This window comes from Typopeltis vanoorti, chromosome 21 (genome assembly GCF_054136105.1).
Source record: "Typopeltis vanoorti isolate ZY-2024b chromosome 21, IOZ_Tvanoo_1.0, whole genome shotgun sequence".
Lineage (NCBI taxonomy): Eukaryota > Metazoa > Arthropoda > Arachnida > Uropygi > Thelyphonidae > Typopeltis > Typopeltis vanoorti.
In genome coordinates this window covers 93207335-93227517 of record NC_143569.1, presented here as the reverse complement: position 1 = coordinate 93227517, position 20183 = coordinate 93207335, and the positions used below count along the sequence as shown (strand labels likewise).

General features: G+C 38.1%; 1 protein-coding gene across 2 annotated transcripts in view; it reads right to left on the bottom strand.

Annotated features, from left to right (window-relative positions):
• Positions 1–20183, bottom strand: part of Hph (HIF prolyl hydroxylase) — a 125008-nt gene that overhangs the window by 93886 nt on the left and 10939 nt on the right. For both annotated transcript variants that reach the window (XM_090411078.1, XM_090411077.1), the window contains exon 2: positions 2068–2187. In XM_090411078.1, the coding sequence (XP_090267204.1) occupies positions 2068–2187 (120 nt within the window). The remainder of the gene's footprint in view (positions 1–2067; positions 2188–20183) is intronic.

The following is a 20183-nucleotide window of genomic DNA, read 5'->3' as shown; positions in this document are numbered from 1 at the left end:
GGGTAAATAGAGATCAAAACTGGCTAAGATTTCATCCTTTTGTAGATATGTCTTTAATCATGGAAACAAAGTGTTCGGAATTCTTAATGTTGGAATCAGAAGAACCTGTAAAAGCTTTCAATAATTTTAACAGGCGTTTGGATAACTTATAACTAGGGGAGTCAATCCCATCTACAATTGGTGTTAGTGGGGCGTTTTCTCTCTGTATTTTTGGAACCCCATACTTGCAAGGAATGGGGGATTCAGGAACTGGAGAGATAATCTTAATTCTCTAGAAAATTCAAAGGTAGTCTTGAGGAGGTTATTAGTCTGGTTATGAAATTCTTGTGTTGGATCATTATCAAGAATGGAGTAAGTATCTGTATGTAGTAACTCTGACATTTTGTAATAATATTCTGTGGTATCTAGGATGTGACATTTTCTTTGTCAGCAGGAAGGATTATAATATTTCCATTTTCTTTTAAGTTTTTTCAATTCTTGGAATTCCGCTTTGCAAAGTAATTTACCGAGTAATTAACATTTACCAATTGTGGAAGGAAAGCTTGGTGAAGAACAAGCTGGATTCAAGCCAAATTGAGGCTGTCAGAATCAGATTTTCACTTTACGACAAATAGTGGAGAAATCATGGGAATATAACAAAGATCTGTATTTAAGTTTTGATGATTTGGAAAAGGCATATGACAAGGTACCAAGAGAGAAGCTATTCAATACGCTGCAGTTATATGGTGTCAATGGGGCATTATATCAAGCAATACTTATTCTTTATTTGAGTTGTAAGTCAGCAGTTAGAATTGAAGGAAGTACAGGAAGATGGTTTAATGTCAAATCTGGTGTGAGACAAGGATGTACATTATCTATATGGATCACATTATGAAGGAAAGTGGTATTAAACATGATATCAAAATTGGAGATGTTAATGTCAGCTCTTTGCTTTATGCAGATGATGTTATACTTCTAAATAAATCCACTACAAGTCTGCAAGATTCTCTGACTAAATTGAATAACTGTTGTAATAGATATGGTATGAAGGTCAGCAATAAAAAGACAAAGACAATGAAAATAAGCAGAATCATTGAAAATGTCAACTGTGTTGTGAATGGAGAACCTGTGGAACAAGTAAAACATTTCAGCTACTTAGGCATGATTTTTAGTGAAGATGGTAAATTGAATATAGAAATAGACAACAGAATCAACAAAACTGGTATGGTGGGAAGTCAACTGAATAAATTCATATGGAATAAGAGAGAAATTAGTCGGAACACTAAATTAGCTGTATACAAGACAGTGTTCAAACCAGTTTTAACTTATGGACCTGAGAGCTGGGTCAGAAGTAAAACACTTGACCAAAGACTAGAGACCGCAGATATGAGAGTCCTGAGAAAGATTAAAGGTGTGAACAGATGGCATCAATGGCAATATCATATTAAAAACGAGGATATTACAAAAGAACTTGACATTGTAAGCATCCAGGAATGCATTAGCAGAACGAATCTCAGGTGGTATGGTCACTTAAATAGAATGGGAGAGAAAAGATTAGCAAAACAAGTGTTCTCTGCCAGGTTGGCAGGAAAACGACCCAGAGGAAGACCAAGATATATGTGGATTGATACGGTACAAAGTGCCTTAGACGATAGAAATATAAGATCTGATAATGTTGGAGTCTTGACAAGTAACAGACTGATTTGGAGGAAAATTTAGATAGGAAGTTAGTAATGATGTAATTTTTTCATGCAGTACTATCGTATCCTGTACACCCCTTGAGGGTACATGGCAGGAAATTGATGATGATGATTAACATTTACCAAGTAGTTAATTTACAAAGTAATTAACCAAGCAAAATGGGTTCGCTTGGTTAATAGAAAGATAGATTTTCTTATATTCTTACACACACACACACACACACACACACACACACACACACACACACACACACACACACACACACATTATTCCATCTACTTATAAAACAAATGTTCTTGATATCTAGTGAAAGATCAATATGGAGAAAAATTTATATATTATGAATATATATCAGAGCAATGTTCTTACAATTTTTTTTTAACTTACCTCTACATCCCAACCTCTATTTAAGTAATAGATGCTCGTGATACGCCTTCCATCTTCATTTGGATTATCCACATGTTTCACATAATGAGAACCATTTCCTGGATAGCAAGCTAACATAGCCTGAAATATGAAATAACATAAGTTACGAAAATTACAAATAAAATAATCAACACCGATGATTAGATCATGAAATGAATGAAAATAATGACATACGATACAGAGCTACTATTCAATGATCAGTTTCTTAGAAACAGCAAGTTTCATTATAAAAAAAAGGGGGGGTGAAAGGTGTGAACACTGAATATATCAGCTATATCTCAAATCAAGCAACTATACATAAAAAGTAACTAAACACAAACTTGCAAAATTAAGTTTTCCCTACTAGCAAATTCACTGCAAATAATTATAACTAACTAATGTTTAACTGTATTCATAATACTAAGATGCATTATATTTTTTTATGCAAAAAGGAAAAAGATTTACTGATATTTTTACTTAACAGGGTGATAATTTTTTGAAATAAGAACAGCAAATTAAATATATAATACACAAGCATTTATTAAGTATGAATTTATTGTAGAAGTATATTAAAAATAATTAAAATGTATACAATAATGCTGAATAAAAATTTTATATAGCAGATATAAAAAAGTATTACATCTATCTTGATATTATATTTTGACTTAGTAAAAAATGTAAATTTCATTAAATAACTAAGCTTAATTGTACACCAAGTAAACATGTCAAAAATCACTGAATATTATGAATTTCTAACTGTACTGCATCTGTATATCTCATATCATTGTTAATATAAAGGTGCCAGTAAACAGTACCATTGCATTCTGGTTATCTGTATATCACATTCTTATAAGAGTTCTTTTGTGTGCATTCTGCACAAAAAAGAACTCTTATACACACTGCTTGGAAAGAGGTCGAGGACATCATATTGTGACGAACAAACAGCCATGGTGCCCGCCCTTAATAAGTTGTAAGACCTTCTTTCACTGCAATGATTACAGCAATCCAATAGGGCATTCTCTTTTTTTCTCTCTCTCCACAAGTGTATGATAGCGATCAATGGGAGTTTTGGACCATTCTTCATATAGGCATGTAATGGGATCCTGGAATGTTGTGGAGTGGATGTTACTTGACCTCACCTGATGCTTCAGTTTATCCCACAGATGTTTAATAGGGTTGAGATCAGGATTCTATAGAGGACAATCAAGTGTGATAATGATCACGTCCACAAACCATGCAGTTAAAGCAGCAACCTTACAACATGGTGCACTGTCTTGCTGAAAGAGACAACGGTTAGTTCTGTAGAAATGCCACAAAGCAGGATGCACTGCATTGTCCAAAATGTCCAGATATCACAAGGCACCACAAGCAGAGGTCCGAGGCCAAAGCAGGAAAAACAAGATCATACCATCACCTCCAAATTTCATAGGTGGGGTTTTGCACTGTGGTAAGTGATGTTCACTGGGCATCTGCCACCCATCCATCTGCTCAGAAGAAGGTGTAGAATGATTTGTCATTCAACACAGCTTTCCAAGCTTCCCCATCCCACTATACATGCTCTTTACACCAACGATTGCAATGCTGCATGGTGGTTTGGGTAATGTGGGGCTTGCATATTGCAGTATTACCATGGAAACCAACGTTGTAAGCCTCAGTTCTGAATGTTTTTGTGCAGATTCATGTTCCAGTCAGTGCTAGGAACTCTGCATTCAACGTGTCAGTCAACGAATGGCAGTTTTACATATTATCCTTCATAGTACCCTATGGTCACATTCACTGAGTGTGGTGGGTTGCCCACTGTGGATAGCACTTACAGTTGACTCTCTATGCTTCCATCTCAGTATGGTATCACTGACTGTTGACCTGGGATGGACCAATTTGTCAATCAACATGGCATCCTATCACAGCAACTCTTTTAAACTCTGTCAGTTCCTTTGTCATAATCATTTCACCTGTACACAGTTGCAATGATTTGAGAGCATCATATATCTACAATTATACCAGCTACAAACACAACTTGCTACATGCCATGATGCACCATGCAAATGGAGGGGGGGGGGGTATCCAGTGACTTTTTTTCCCCAAGCAGTGTATCACCAACCCCAAATGCCTGTATAGCCCTGTAGAAATGGCATTTATATCCATACCACTTATGCTACACAAAGAAAGAAAGACCATTCTAAGTTTGATTCAAGCCACCAAATAGAGGAATTTTTTCTAAATCATTCTTCAATTCGCAAGTCGGTCAATCTCTGATGACACAAATAACAGGAATTTTTTCTCCTGGAAATAGTTTTTTTTTAATCCCACAACTCAGGAAAATCGATCATAGATTGATTGATTTGCCATTTGATGGGCAAGGACTATCAAGGACTTCAGCTCATGCTGCACCAGTAATGATCTTAGCAGTAATTAAGGTGAAGGTAATTCAATAAATAAAAAACTTTAAAGAATACAAAAACACATGTAAAAAGGTGTAAATGAAGCTAGTGAAAAAAAAAAAAAAGATTGTATAAAATAGATAAAAAAAACTAGGTATTAAGAGCATATGTTATAAAAAAAGCATTCATTAAATAGCAATAACACACATGAATGTGATATACAGATAACCCTCGTATAATGTGGTTTCGATATAACGCGGTCTGCAAATTGCACTTGTTCAACACGGTTTCGATATAACACCATTTACAAATTGTAGTAACTCTTTATCTTTTCATAAATTTTTCACTGAGCGACTTAAAAATCAAATTTTATCTTCGTTAAATTTGCGTCTGCAAATTTAACGATCGCAGATGTAGTTATAAGTATCACATTTATATTAGGGGAAATACCCTTTAGCACGCATGAACATCAATTGTTTACCATATGAAGTGTTTATCATTGAAAATTATCTTCGTTTTCTGCCAGGAAAAAGCATTAAAAAATCATAAGTGTGTTAATCTCAAGTTGAGCACTTTATTTTCTGGTGAGTTACATACAATATTATTATTAGACACCTCCAGGGAGTCCAAAGACTCATCGAGGGAGGACACCTGCTCTAAAACTCTGTCTCTGCCACTCAATCCACCAACTGACAGCAACTACACAAACGCCATCTACCGCTGTCCACCATCACCATTAATTCCAAGGACAATCATAAACATCCATGCCCACGACGGGATTTGAACCTACAGCCTTTCAGCTGGATACGCTAACCACTCGGCCAGCCAGACTGACTTATATAATGCTTTTTTATGTAAAAAAATTATTTTTATAGTAATAGCCACTTAGAGGGCTTTTGTGATATGGCTGAAAATGAAATTAGTGAATTACTTGATGACAAAACAGATTTAAATGAGAGGGAACTGGTACAATTAATAGATGACATTGAACCAAATGGCAGGGAAAGTTCTGCCGAAGATTCTGATTGTGACGGATCCATTAAATAATACAGTTTAAAGAAATTAGCAGAGGGATTGGACTTGGCAAGAAAGTTAGGAAGTTATTTTACAGATAATGATCCCTGAATGCAGCGCTCCAGAAAATTCGAGACAATTAGATATTTGTTTAGCTCTGCATTATGAACTTAATAAAAAAAATTACAGCATAGTGCTAAGCAAGGTCTTATTACTGAATTCTTGATAACTAAACCAGTCAATTCTGGGTTTGATAGAATCTACCTAATTACGAGTGGCCAGACGTCGTCATCACTTGAAATCTTTTGGACATCATTTGTATAATTCTCTAATAATAAATTTAGTTTAATCCTTTATCATAGTGCTAAGCAAGGTCTTATTACTGAATTCTTGATAACTAAACCATCCAATTCTGGGCCTGGCTCATACTGAAGAGATCTCAATAAAGGTCGAAACTAGTCTGGGTAGTGGCCCTTCCCTTGATGCATAACATTATACATATCCGCAAGGAGATGTGTTTTGCATTTTGGGAGATACTGAGATAGGAGTGATGTTAGCTTGGTCCACCTTTGCTACGAGTTTCCCGATGTTGTACTACCTTACCCCAGTCCTGAAGATATTTTCAGGCACAAACTTTGTTTGCTCACACTTGGATAAAGGATTAAATTAAATTTATTATTAGAGAATTATACAAATGATGTCCAAAAGATTAAGTGATGATGACGTCCGGCCACTCGTAATTAGGTAGATTCTATCAAACCCACCATATGCTGCTTTGATTTTGAAATTTCTAGGAAATAAATATTTTCCATTGTATATATACAGGTGACCCTCGTATAACACAGATGTTAGGTTTCATAGAAATGCCGCGTTATATAAATCGCATTATGTGAGACTTGGATCACATAGAAAAAGTAGGGTTATGTTCCGAAATCGTTTTTTTATTATTTTATTATTATATAAACAACGTCATACCCAACAAAAAAATACTTTTAATTCAGGTAATGAAACCAATACATAGTATAAACTTATAAAATTACAAATTTTACGTAAACTTCATCACACATAATGCATAAATGTTTTAGACAAAATAAAATAAAGTGCATATTTTAATCGTCTTCGCTGTCTTCAAAAATAACATTTCGTAGATGGTCTTTATTTAAGTAACTGGTTTATGGAACCATTTATGGAGACCAGAGAATGATGCAGTGGGGAAAGCTTTCCCAAATAATAAGTAATACTGGAATAGTCCAAAGAATTCATAAATATAACAGTAATCAATACAATCCTCTTTTCGTCATCTGTTTACCATCTTACAGCAAGAACTAAAACATTAAATGGCATAATAGGTTTAAGTGACGTTCGCAGGCAGGATGAACATTTAATAAAACTAAAAAATGGAGACTACTTATACTATTATGGGAAAACTAAAGTACAATATGGAGTGGGATTTCTAATTAAGAAAACAATTACACACCTTATAGAAGAATTTAATCATACTAATAAAATTACACTTAAAATAAACTCTAAACTTAAAATCAGGATCATCCAAATATATGCTCCTACCTCATCCCACACTGATGAAGAGATAGAAGCATTTTATGACTCACTGCAGCACACTCTAGATAAAAAAAGAAATAGCAATCAAAACTTTACTATAGTAATGGGTGATTTTAATGCCAAAGTAAGTCATCTCATTCACCAAATAGATACATTAGGACCATACATATGGTACGAGCAGCAACTCGGGGATGGCTCTTACAGAATTCTCTATCAGTAACAAGCTTTATATTATGAATACATTTTTTAAGAAAGCCCTCAAAAGAAAATAGACATGGAGAAGTCCAAACGGAGAAATAAAAAATGAAATAGATTATATACTGTGTAATAATAAAGAAATAGTTCAAGACACCTCAGTACTAAATCAAGTAAAAACAGGAAGTGACCATAGACTGGTCAGAGCCAAAATTAAAATAAACTCCAAATTGGAAAGAATAAAATGGCTAAACAACAAAAAAATCAAGAAGTTTGACTTAAAACCTATCGAAAACAAGAAGAAGGATTATGAAGAAAAACTCAATCAAAATCTAGACTTAATATAATTTGAAGAAGACGACATAAATAAAATAAGTAAAAACCTAACAGAAGTAATAATCTCAGCAGCCAATGAATTCAAAAACAACAAAAAAGACCATAAACTTTCAGAGGAAACCTTACAACTACAAAAAAAGAGACGAAATATGAAACAAGACAAAAACTTAATTTCTAAAATAGAATATGCAGAACTAAGCAAAACAATAAGAAAAAAAGATGAGAAATTAAATAAGATCTTATAACACTAAAAAAATAAAAGAAACAATCGAAAACAATAAAAATATGAAAAGACTAAGAAAACATTTATCAGTTGGCAAAAGTCAAATAACTGCAATAAAAGATAAGAATGGAACTATAATAAGGAACCAAGAACAAATCCTAAGCAGGCAAGAAGAATTTTATAAAGAACTCTATAGTGACCCCCCAGTAGATAAATCAAATCAAATATAAATAACTTCTCTCCATCGCATATAGAATTCATCCACTTCAGATGAAATAAAAGAAATGAAAATGGAAAATGTCCTAATGAAGACCTAATTCACATAGAAATGGAGAGGAAACAATATAATTCACCATGTCACAAACTTACTAAATCTATGCCTAGAAGATACCAGAAAATTGAGAAAAATGCTACTCTGATACTGTTATTTAAAAAAGGGAACAAACAAGAAGTAAAGAACTATAGACCAATTAGTATTCTCTCTAATCTGTACAAAATTCTCACAAAAGTAATAACAAACAGGTTAACATCTCTTCTACACTCAAATCAACCAATAGAACAAGCAGGATTCTGTAAGGGCTTTAACACAATTGATCATATTCATGCAGTAAAACAAATAATAGAAAAAGCAGAAGAAAACCAATTGCCTCTCTGTTTAGCCTTCATTGATTATGAAAAAGCATTTGATTCCATCAAAATTAATGCAATAATCAAAGTACTAGAGAATCAGGGAGTTCCTGGAGAATATATGGACCTCCTCCAGGCAATATACCTCACCGCAACAGCAACAATCCAACTTCACAAGAGTAGCAATAAAATATCAATTGAAAAAGGTGTCTAACAAGGAGACTTTATCACCCAAAATCTTTACAGCAGTCCTTCAAGAAATATTTAATAATATAAACTGGACAAACCTTGATATAAAAATTAATAACAGAAACTTAACACACCTAAGCCAGCCTGGTTGGCCGAGTGGTTAGCGCATCTGCTCTCCAGCCAAAAGGCTGTGGGTTCGAATCCCACATTGGGCATGGATGTTTGTCTGTGAAAATACTAGTGGTTGGCAGTAGATGGTATTGGTGTAGGTGATAGAGTTAGTTGCAGTTGGTGGAAATGGAGAGTTGTAGAGTAGGTACCCTTGATGAGTCTTTGGAGGTGTCATGTAATAATAATAATAAGACTTTTTTTTACTTAAGTATAAAGAGCTAATAAGCTTCATTTCGGCAATGAAAACACTACTAAAATTAAGGGGATATTAAATCCCACATAGTTTTAAAACCAAATAAGAAACTCAAAGATAGGAATCAGAGAGTTTCTTGCCGAATATAGTAAGCTATAAAGTATCGGCGAACACTAGCGTTAGCAAATGCAAGTGATCCTAGTACGTAGTACAATCTCGGGCAACTCGTTGCAAAGGTGAGTAAAGTTCAGATCGCTATTCTTAGGTATTATCCATAATGTAAAAACACATTTCCTAGGAAAAGTAATTTTAGTAATGTTTTCATTGCCGAAATGAAGCTTATTAGCTCTTTATACTTAAGTAACTTAATGGTTGCACCTACCTGGAAAACTCGTTCGCAGAGTATATAAGTTCTTTTCGCTATACACTTCGGTATTAGGTCTAGCCACTCACTGACGAGGCCTTTCCGCCAAGACATCAAAGAGAGCTCCAGTTCGAAGAAGAAAGAACCCGTGCCTACCAGTCCAAAAGAGGATCCAGTTCCTGCGGCCCGAAGAGAGAGCTCCATGCTCAGATTCCTCTGTAGAACCCAAGCTTTGGTAAGACCTTCCTTTTTTTTTTCTCTCCTTATCTGTTGTTTTGCCCACATTTTCTGGTCTCGTTTTGTTTGCCGCGAGGAACGCCCTGCGTTCCTCGACTTTGCCCTACCTTACATCCCCTCTCTACAATTGTAGTCAGGAATTTCTGTAACTATGTCGCATTTTTTGCCTAGAACTAAGACGCTCGGTATCGAGCTCACGAAGCCTGTAGATCAGCGGACGTTAGCGGGAGCTCTAATCCAGACAGTAGGGGCTGAAAATATATACGGATTCATACCATACGGGAACAGTAGATTTCAAGTAGTGGTCAAAAACGACCAAACAAAAAAGAAATTACTAGAAGGTTTTATTTGTTGTGGACAAACAATCAGACCATTCCTCGTAGGAAGCCTACGCAAAACGCTAAAAATAACTAGGTTTCCTCTAGAATACCTAGAGAATGAACCTGAAGTCAAGAAATTCTTCAGTCAATGGGGGGAAATCCATGAGATTAAAGCACTTGAGCACGCCGACTATAAAGGATGGAAAACAGGAGACGTTGAAATCCTGATTGACATGAAAAAAGAAGTCCCCAATTTTGTTTTTTTGGGGGGAACGAGGGTAATGGTGAACTACCCAGGTGTGAAAAAAAGGTGCTTTAGATGCAATTCAGAGGAACATCTTGGGGCATATTGCCCTCAAATACAATGCAGAAATTGCAAATCGTCAAAGCATAAAATGGAAAGCTGTACAGAACCCTGTATTAAATGTGGGGCTCTGACCCACAAATTGGACACATGTCCGAACAAGACACACTCAGAAGCAATAGGAGGGACCATAACACCGATTAGGGCAACGCCCATCGGGATCCCTGAGAAAATATCAAGGAGCGATTTTCCGGAGCTCGGCCAGCAGGCTGAAAAGGAAGCAGCAACGGAAACGAAAACCCCAAAGATACCCAAGGCAAGCCGCCACACACAGAACATCACCAGCATCAATGTGGCAAACCATGAAGCTTGCAGGAAAGAGGAAGAGGTCACACCCAGCGCCCCAACAAAGCGCGCAAGAGAAACGGAATCACTGGAAAAGAAAAAAGCGAAACAAAGCAGCATGATGTCATCGGAGGACGAAACAGAGTACACAGAGACCACAGGTCAACGTCGAACAATAGGCGCAAAGCCCCTCGACAATGACGTTACAATGTTAGAGAGCCTACCCCCAGTAATGGATCAAGTGGCACAACCCCAAGTCCACGAAATGGACTCTGACGAAGACAGGGACTCTACAGACAGGCTCGTCATTGTCTCGGATGCTCAAAGTGCAACCAGCTCCGACGAGGAACCAGAACCGGCTTTCATAAAACAAACACCAGATAACACCCCCCCCTCATTCTAACACCACCATGGAAGTTAAAATCGCAACTTTAAACACTAATGGACTACGCAACCCCTTTGCGCAAAGCGCTGTCTGGAGGCTAATGTTAATACACAAAATTAATATCCTCCTGATACAAGAAACCCATTTCTATAAGCATTGGGACGTGGAGAACTTCTCAAGAAGCTATCCGGTCACCAGCTACTGGTGCTTCGGGGACGCTCACTCGCGAGGGGTGGGGATACTAATTCGCCCCCCAATCGCGGGGGGGGGGGGTTCTTCAACGTCCAAAAAGACGCCACAGGACGCCTAGTAATGGTGGACTGGAAGTACGGTGGCCGTACCATCCGACTTGCTGCAGTTTACGCCCCGAACAATCCATACCACAGAAGTGGTTTCTTCGCTGCCCTTGAAAACTATCTCCTGGGAGCAGAACACCTAATAGTTGCAGGAGACTGGAACTGTGTGGAAGACACACGTCTAGACAAAATAGGCGGGAATGCAAACAACGGAACTGGCGGCATTGCTGCTCTAAATCGATGCTGTATAAATTTTGACCTCGTCGATATCTGGAGGTGGAATAACCCCGCCAAAGTAGAAACTACGTGGGGCCGTGGCCAGATATCGACAAGACTAGACAGGGTGTACGTGTCCCAAAACCTGGAACAATATGTTCAGAGGATACGTCACACCGCAGTGCATAACTTGACAACCGACCACAAGATGGTCATTCTAAAAATCACGCTCCCAGAGGTGATGGAAACAGCCAGAGGTCCTTGGAGGCTCCCTCCCACCTTCCCCAGTCTTTTCAGCGACCAGCTACAGAACCTCTGTGACAGATGGACAAACACCAACTGGGACTGGGAAAACTGGCTGACCTTCAAGAGGCAGGCTAGGGAACTGTTCCAAAAATGTGGACGCGAAAGGGCCTACCAAAAATGCAAACGGCTGAGGGATCTCTACAGGGAACTCGGCTGGTACCGGACAAACGAACGGAGCGGAGTTCCCTGCAGAGATCTCATCAGACAAGTAGAAATAGAATTGCAGCAAGAGCGGCAGAGTAGAGTCGAGGACCTCGACTTTCGAACGAGACTCTATCTCAGACATTTGGAAACACCTTCCGCCGCATTCTACAACCAACAACGGGTGGCGGCTAATGATGAGAAAACGATTCACCAGATCGAGGAGAAGGGCCAGATTTTACGCTCAACCCACGAAATACTCCGTCACTTTCATCAGCAGTATATCGGTATCTTCTCTGACCGGCAGGGCACGGATGACTTCAGTGAGTGGGACGCAACACGTTTTCCCGATCATCTTAGTGCCCTGCAGGACAGGCCGATAACTGCAGCCGAATTAAAGGCCACGTGCAGAATGATGAAAACAAAGAAGACCCCAGGGCCAGACGGACTGGGGATAGAATTCTATAGATCTATCTGGAAATTTGCATTGGCGGGGTTAATAAACATCTTTAACGAATTCCTCACTTCGGGAAACATCCCCGAGGAATTCGTTAAGAGCCACACCATCTTTATCCCCAAGAAAGACCGAGATCGGACTTCGTCGAACAACTGCCGTCCAATCTCCCTAACCAACATAGACTACAAGATTTTTGCAAAAATTATCTGTACGCGCCTTAAGGGCGGTATCGAAAAAATAATAACAAGCTCACAGGTCTACGGGATCCCTGGTAGATCTATGGAATTCAATCTCTTTTTGTTAAGAGACTTGATCAAACTGGCCAAAGAGAAAAAATACCCCCTGGCACTTCTCTCCACCGACCTGGAGAAAGCGTTTGACAGCGTCAACCACAGGTACTTGCAGAACATCCTACAAAAAACAGGCATGGGCCCGGGACTTCGGCGTACAATTAAAAACATGTATGCGGAAGCCACGACCCAACTATCTATTAATGGGTTTCTAACAGAACCAATCTGCATAAAGAGAGGGGTTAGGCAAGGCTGCCCGCTAAGCCCCCTCCTCTTCTCCCTAGTATTAGAACCTCTAATCAAAAGAATTGATAACACCCCCGCAATTAACGGTATTCCACTGCCCCAAGGCTCCAGACAATGCAAAATAGTGGCATATGCAGACGATGTAGTGGCTACACTCAGAGACTCTGAGTCCATCTATATCTATCTGCACACGCTGCAAAAATTCAGCATAGTCAGTGGTCTTCGCGTTAACGCACAAAAAACCAAAATCAAAAGTTTCGGAAATTTCCATAGCACTGGACTTCCCTACGGTTTAACGCTACAGACACAGCCTCTAACTATACTAGGCGTGCCCTTTTCAGACACCCTAGCACTACCAATCCAAAAATTGCAGGAGACAAGCAGGGAAAGGATAAGGCTGTTCAAACCAACCTTCTTCTCCTTTTATGGCAGAGCGACAGTAATAAAAACAATCGTCACCCCAATGCTGATGCACACTGTCAATATCACAGGCATCACACTGGCACAAAAAAATAAATTAACCAAAGAACTCCTGGATTTCTTCTGGAATGGGAGAAAACGCGAAGTAAAGAAAGAATACCTACAACTCAAACAGGAAGAAGGGGGTTATGCTCTGCCCGATCACAGAAGCTTGCTACAAGCAAACACGTTCAAAACCGTACGGAAGGCCTTAAACTCCAACCACATTTCTGGCCTACTAATTAGATATTTTATAGGACTTTTCCTCCCCCTCTTTGGGATCACGGACTATGCTGGACCCTGCGCAAGGGGGGGTGTCCAAGTGGTACCGTACAGTAGTGAAATCGATCACAACACTCAGAGACAGAGGAATAGCAATCCTCACACACAAACCCAAAGCAGTATACTGGGATTTCTTCCAACTTTCCAGGCGTGATATACCCAATCTCAGTACAAATAATGAAATTCTCTTCAGAAACATCAAAAATAGCTGGGGACAGCCTTTTCATCAGGATCTAGCCTGGAGAATAGCCTACGGGCGGCTCCCGGTGAAACAGGTGAAATCCCGGCATGTACCTAACCCGTGCGACCCATTCTGCGATGTCTGCCGGGACGTGGAAATGGTGGACCACTTATTTTATTTTTGCCCACCAGCCCAACGCATCTGGCGGAGACTCAGCACAGCATTGGGAATCCCCATGCTGACAGTAGAGAGGTCGTACGACTACAATTCCCGCCACCAGTCCAAAAAACCCAAAAGTTCACTATCTTCCTAATCAATGTATTAAAATATCACATCTGGAAAGTACGGAAAAAAATCCCAGGTACGAGACGCAAATTTAATGTATGCAAGAATAAGAAAAGGTTTCTTTTTCTACTTACCCAAATTTCTTGCACAAGAAAGGCACTTACTAGGAGACTTTAAATTTGTGAATCAATACTGCAAACCACCGACAATATGCTTTCTTATACAGGGACGCATCAGGCCCTGTATAGCTCTTTAGAACCCAAAAAAAACCCCACCATCCCCCCCCCCACCCCAGGAAAAAGAATAACCACTCTGTCTCCCCTAGCCATAAAGCTTTCGCTGGCACGGTTTCTTTACTCCAAACAAGGGAGGGGAGAGCTGAGAACCCGGGCGGCGAAGGCTTACTGCGAGGCGGTGCTGCTCCTCGTGAGCGGCATCTCCCGGGCCAGTCTCTTCCCCATTCTAAGTCCCAGTGGTACCAGGTATACAAGTTCCTCAGAAAGTTCCTATTCACTCCTACTTACCGGACCTCAAGTCCTGTTATTTTAGATTTAAAATAAATATTTAAATAAGTCCTATTATTTACATCTTGTCTTTAAAAAAAAAAAAAAAAAAAAAAAAAAAAAAAAAAAAAAAAAAAAAAAATTACCTGGAATAAAAATAAGGATATTATATCTAGTAACATAAAAAGAACCTCCATTAACAACACTGGAGTAAATCATTACTTTAGATAAAATAATATGTGAACTATAGACAAAAGTCCATCTTTAACCTTTTTTCTGAACAGATAAATTGAGTTATGTTACAGACCAATTAGCCATTAAGGCTAAACATATGTTACAGACCAATTAGCCATTAAGGCTAAACAGGTTGACTGAGGCCTCTTTTTACCTCCTACTATCCTACTCTATCTTATGTCATACTCCTCTTTTACTGTCTGCTGATCCTCAGCATGCTTTATTCTCCAAAGGCCAATGATGAGAGACATGAACTCCCATTCTGCCTCAAAAAAGGCTGAAACCGGTCTGGGTGGTGACCTCCCTCCATAATGTAATAACAGCATACTTTTCCTAGGAAATGTGTTTTTACATTATGGATAATACCTAAGAATAGTGATCTGAACTTTCCCCACCTTTGCAACGAGTTGCCCGAGATTGTACTACGTACTAGGATCACTTGCATTTGCTAACGCTAGTGTTCGCCGATACTTTATAGTTTACTATATTCGGCAAGAAACTCTCTGATTCCTATCTTTGAGTTTCTTATTCGGTTTTAAAACTATGTGGGATTTAATATCCCCTTAATTTTAGTAATAATAATAAGATATGCAGATGATATCATAATTTTTGCAAACACTCCAGAAGACCTTAATATAATGATAGAAGACTATATCATGAAAGCAGAAAGTCGGTCTAAAGATAAACAGAGAAAAAAAAATAAAATCGTGTTTAATCATTTTGTAACACCAAAAATCATAATAATAGAAAACAATTTCTTGGAAAGAGTCTCTTCATATACATACTTAGGTCATCTCATTGATCTAAACTGTGGACTCCAAAAGGAAATAAATAGGAGAGTTCAACTTGCCTGGAGTGCATTCATAAAATTGAAAAGAATTTTTCAAAACAATGATGTCCCACTCTGTTTAAAAAGGAAGACATTTAACCAGTGTATACTTCCAGTCATCTCATATGGTTGTGAAACTTGGTCGCTAACAAAAGCACTGGCAAATAAATTAACAACTCAAAGAAAAATGGAGAGGTTGATGCTAGGCATCACATTAAAAGATAAGCGAAACACCTGGATAAGAAGCCAGACTCTTATCACTGACATCATTCTTCACCACATCTATCGAAGAAAAGATAAGCAATGGACCACCATACAAACTGGATTCTTAAAGAAGGGAAACGAAACCGGGGACGTTCTAAAAGAAGGTGGAATGATGAATTGTCAAATTTTGTTGGGGAAAATTGGTCAACCATTGCCAAGAACAGAGATAGGTGGAAAGAACTGAAGGAGGCCTTCATCCAGCAGTGGACAGAAAATGGCTGAAAAGAAGACTTAAGTATATAGGTTCAGACATATTATGGATAGGGTTAAAAAATGACCCTACACGTTGGGATGTGCTGGACAGATGTGCTGCTGCTTTCAACTCCACCTTCCCAAAACCTTAAGGGACTAAGGAGATTTGCAGGGCCAATGGTTGTTATTACCAACCAGGCTTCTGGATACCATTATAAACAGGATGAAACATCTTTGTAGCACTGTACTGCTGGCCACATTCCATATTAAGTCACTTCACTTTGACAATCTCGTTTTAACCTCTTACTTTTGATCACTGTCCTCAGTTGTTAGAGAATTAATACTATTTATTTACTGTTTTTAAAGGTGTTTTAAAGGAATTAAACTATTTATTTACTGTTTTTAAAGGTGTTTCTTTCACATCTTATATCATTTTTTTTTATGTTGAGCCCATACACAAGAGGTTGGTTGATCAACCTATAGTACATTAGTACCGTGTATGGGTGGTGGGTTGGGAAAGAAAGTACTTGTTCACATTTGATTTGAATGACTGTGTATCAAATTCCGTGGGGAACACAACTAGGGGAAGACTGTTCCACAGCACAGCAATTGCAGAGATGGAGGAGGAGAAGAAAAAACTTGTTCTGTGGGTTTCGAGGTGCACTGTGAAGGGATGTTGAGCAGCAGCGCTGCACGTGCTAATGAGCTTAGTACTAAGTGGGGAAATTAGCGATGCTATTTCAGATGAACATTTTCCATGGAAATATTTGTAGAATACACAGTGCGAAGACTGATCATCTGTGCAAAAGTGGGGGGGGGGGGTTAGTTGGTAAGAGATGGGGCATTAATAAGTCTGATTGCTCTCCTCTGTATTGAGTCGATCATTTTGAGGGAGCTTTTTGGAAGGCCCACCCCATATGTGAGAGCAGTACTCAATGGTTGGATGGATTTGTGATATATAAGGTTAACAGCTTTTGGGAGTGAAGTAACGTCTTGAGCAAAAGAGAAATGCTAGTTTTTTAGAAGCTGAGGATGCAATGGTTGTGTGTTTATGCCAGGAGAGGCTTGATGTCAGGGTAATTCCAAGAAGGGAAATCTCAAATTGTTTGGAAACTTGCGTGTTGTCAAAAATAATACTGAGAGAAAATGGTTCTTTTTCTTATGAGAAATAAGCCAGTATTATTAGCATTGAAATTGACTAGATTATCTGAACCCCATTGAAGGATGGCTTGGAGATCAGAATTGAGGGTGGTGGTTGATGTTCTGTAGGTTGAGGTGAATTGTGTGGAGTAAGATTTATCAAAGGAAAGGGAGGAGTGCAATGTGCTGTCATCTGCAAAACTGTGTATTGGGTTGGAGGTAAGCTGAAGTAGGTCATTGATATATAGTAGGAAATGGGTTGGTGAGAGGAAAGAACCTTGTGAAACAAACCCTGGCATTAGTTGAATGGTGAGAGAATAGAGACCCATTCACCACCACCACACATAGTGTGCATCCAGACAGAAAGCTGGCAATCGAACTACAGAGGTCTTGATATAGACCAAACGATGGCAGCTTGCTTAGTAAGCCCTTGTGTCAGACCCAGTCAAGCACTTTGGAGATATCAAGTGCAAATGCTTGGGATTTGCCTAACTTCTCAATGGCATTTGTCCAGAGGTGGGTGACATATGTGAGCAGATCTCCTGTTGATTGGCAGCAACAGTATCCATACTGGCAGTCCTTTATTAGACAGGTAGCTTCAAGGTAGTGTAGGAGTTGGGAATTGATTTTTTCCATTACTTTGGACAGGACTGAGGTGAGTGAGGGGGGGGGGTAGATGGATGGCGGTGACGTGTCACCCTTCTTGGAAATGGGTTGAATATAGGCCAATTTCCAGGCTGAGGAATAGATACCAGTGGAGCAAGGCAGTATATATAGGTGACATAGGACAGCAGTCAGTTCTGGTGCACATACCTTCAGGACAATTGAAGGAATATCATCAGTGCTAGGAGACTTCTGTGTGTCTAATTTGGAGTATTTTACTGATCTATTTCTGGCAAAAAGATAAAATGGGTATTGTATGTTGGGCATCTGGAATGGTTGGGGATATTTGCCATTGTCAATATTTATACATGCATTGAAAGCAAAGCATGAGGCCAGGAGAGTGGCCTTTTCTGTAGGTCATGATGCAATGGAGCCATCCGGGTATGATAGGGGTGGGAACAGTGGACAGAAGTTATGACTGATTGCTTTGGCGAGAGACCAAAAGGCTTGGCTGCTGTTTGGACAGCTGTTAATTTCCTGCTTTTTGTTCTTTCGAACTCTAAATAAATAATTGGCCCTTGTGGGGACTACTTTTCAGAGTTGCATAAAAATTTATCATACAGTTTTTGAATTATCATGATTTTTCTATTTGTTCCTTAATTTATGGAAGCCAGTGTATTTCCTATATTTCGCCAAAGTCAAACTGGCATTGTCAAGGAACAATATTCAGGCACACATGCACATACACTATGCTAAACAAGTAAAATGAGACTGAAATAAATAAAAAAAGTCAAGCCTTTGATACTTGCGACTCTGTTGGAACTCTTGTTTAACAAAAAAAAAAAAAAATACAAGTATAAAAGACAATGTGCCTCTGTCTTGTAAAACTACCCTTCCTAATGTAAATAAATCTGGATGCACAAAACTGCCTCATTTGGAAAATATTTATCCTCATCTCATCAGCCCAATAGTAGAGTCCAGTCAAGCCAGCTAGATGGTGCAATTTAGGACTTCCGTGTCTTTATTTTTTCACTTATCTGAAGTGCCTGTGTGCATGTATCTTTACCTGTGTACCATTCAAGTTTGTATACCTATGATACAAACTTGAATATATTTCCCTATATATTATGTAGGGAAGAGTATTAATGTTATGGAGTTATAATATCATCTACATCAGTGTTTTCCAATCTGTGTCGGTGGACCCCAGGGGGTACGTGAGTAATTCAAAGGGGGGGGATCCACAGGATAGTTTATTTTCATTAAACTTTATCTTATTATGTTACTCGCACCTGTTGTTCACACCTGGCCTAATTGATATGTTCATATTCTTCCGAATATCTCCATTTATAACAAAGAGTATTGCATTGTCATAAATGACATATTTAGTGTTGTAAAATTGCAATTTATTACTTCATTTTATGATATGTAAAATATAAAAAATTTCCAATTTGGATTTTATGGGGTCTACGACATATTAACATTCGCTACAGGGGGTCTGCGACATCAAAAAGGTTGAGAAACACTGATCTACATTGTCATCTCCATCCTCAATACAAATTAGTAATAATCATGCATATACTTGAATATCAGACTCATTTATCAAAATGAGTATTATATCATGCCTTAACCACCCAAACTCATGAAATATCAAACATTTTATACTTTGCATTCATTTTGATCCTGAACTCCCACAGCGGAAACGACAAAATGCTGAAGGATGACATCACCAAATATTACTACTTCAGACCCCACAAACAAAAGAAGAGATGGGACAAACTTCTCACGACTGGTGAATTGACAAGTAGTGGACTGGCAAACAAAATAGGCAAGGAAAATTACTTGAAAACAGCCCACAAACTCATTATTTTATATTATAATTTTTAATTATAAAATGTTTTGGAAAAAAAAAAAAAAAACATTTTAATGCCAGTTCATTAAGAACATCCTTACTTATTTTATTAATTCTTTTTCACATGACATTAACATGTCTAACATGATGATATGTATTTTTATGCGACTCCAAACCCAAGAAAGGTTGAGAACCTATAATACATTGTTAAGTGGGATGGTTAAAGGATTTTTTTTAGTATATATTTTTTAAAAATATTTATTTTTTTTATTAACATTTTCCTGACATGTACCCTCAAGATGTATAAAGGATACTATGACAGTACTGCACAACTGTTTATATTATTATAAACATTTCCTCCAAATTAGTCCATCTACTCTCAGCACTCCAGAATTGTCAAATATTATTTCTAATAAAAATATGTATTATATTTTTATCCTATTTTTGAATAATATGTTTTTTATATAGTCAGAAAATTTTG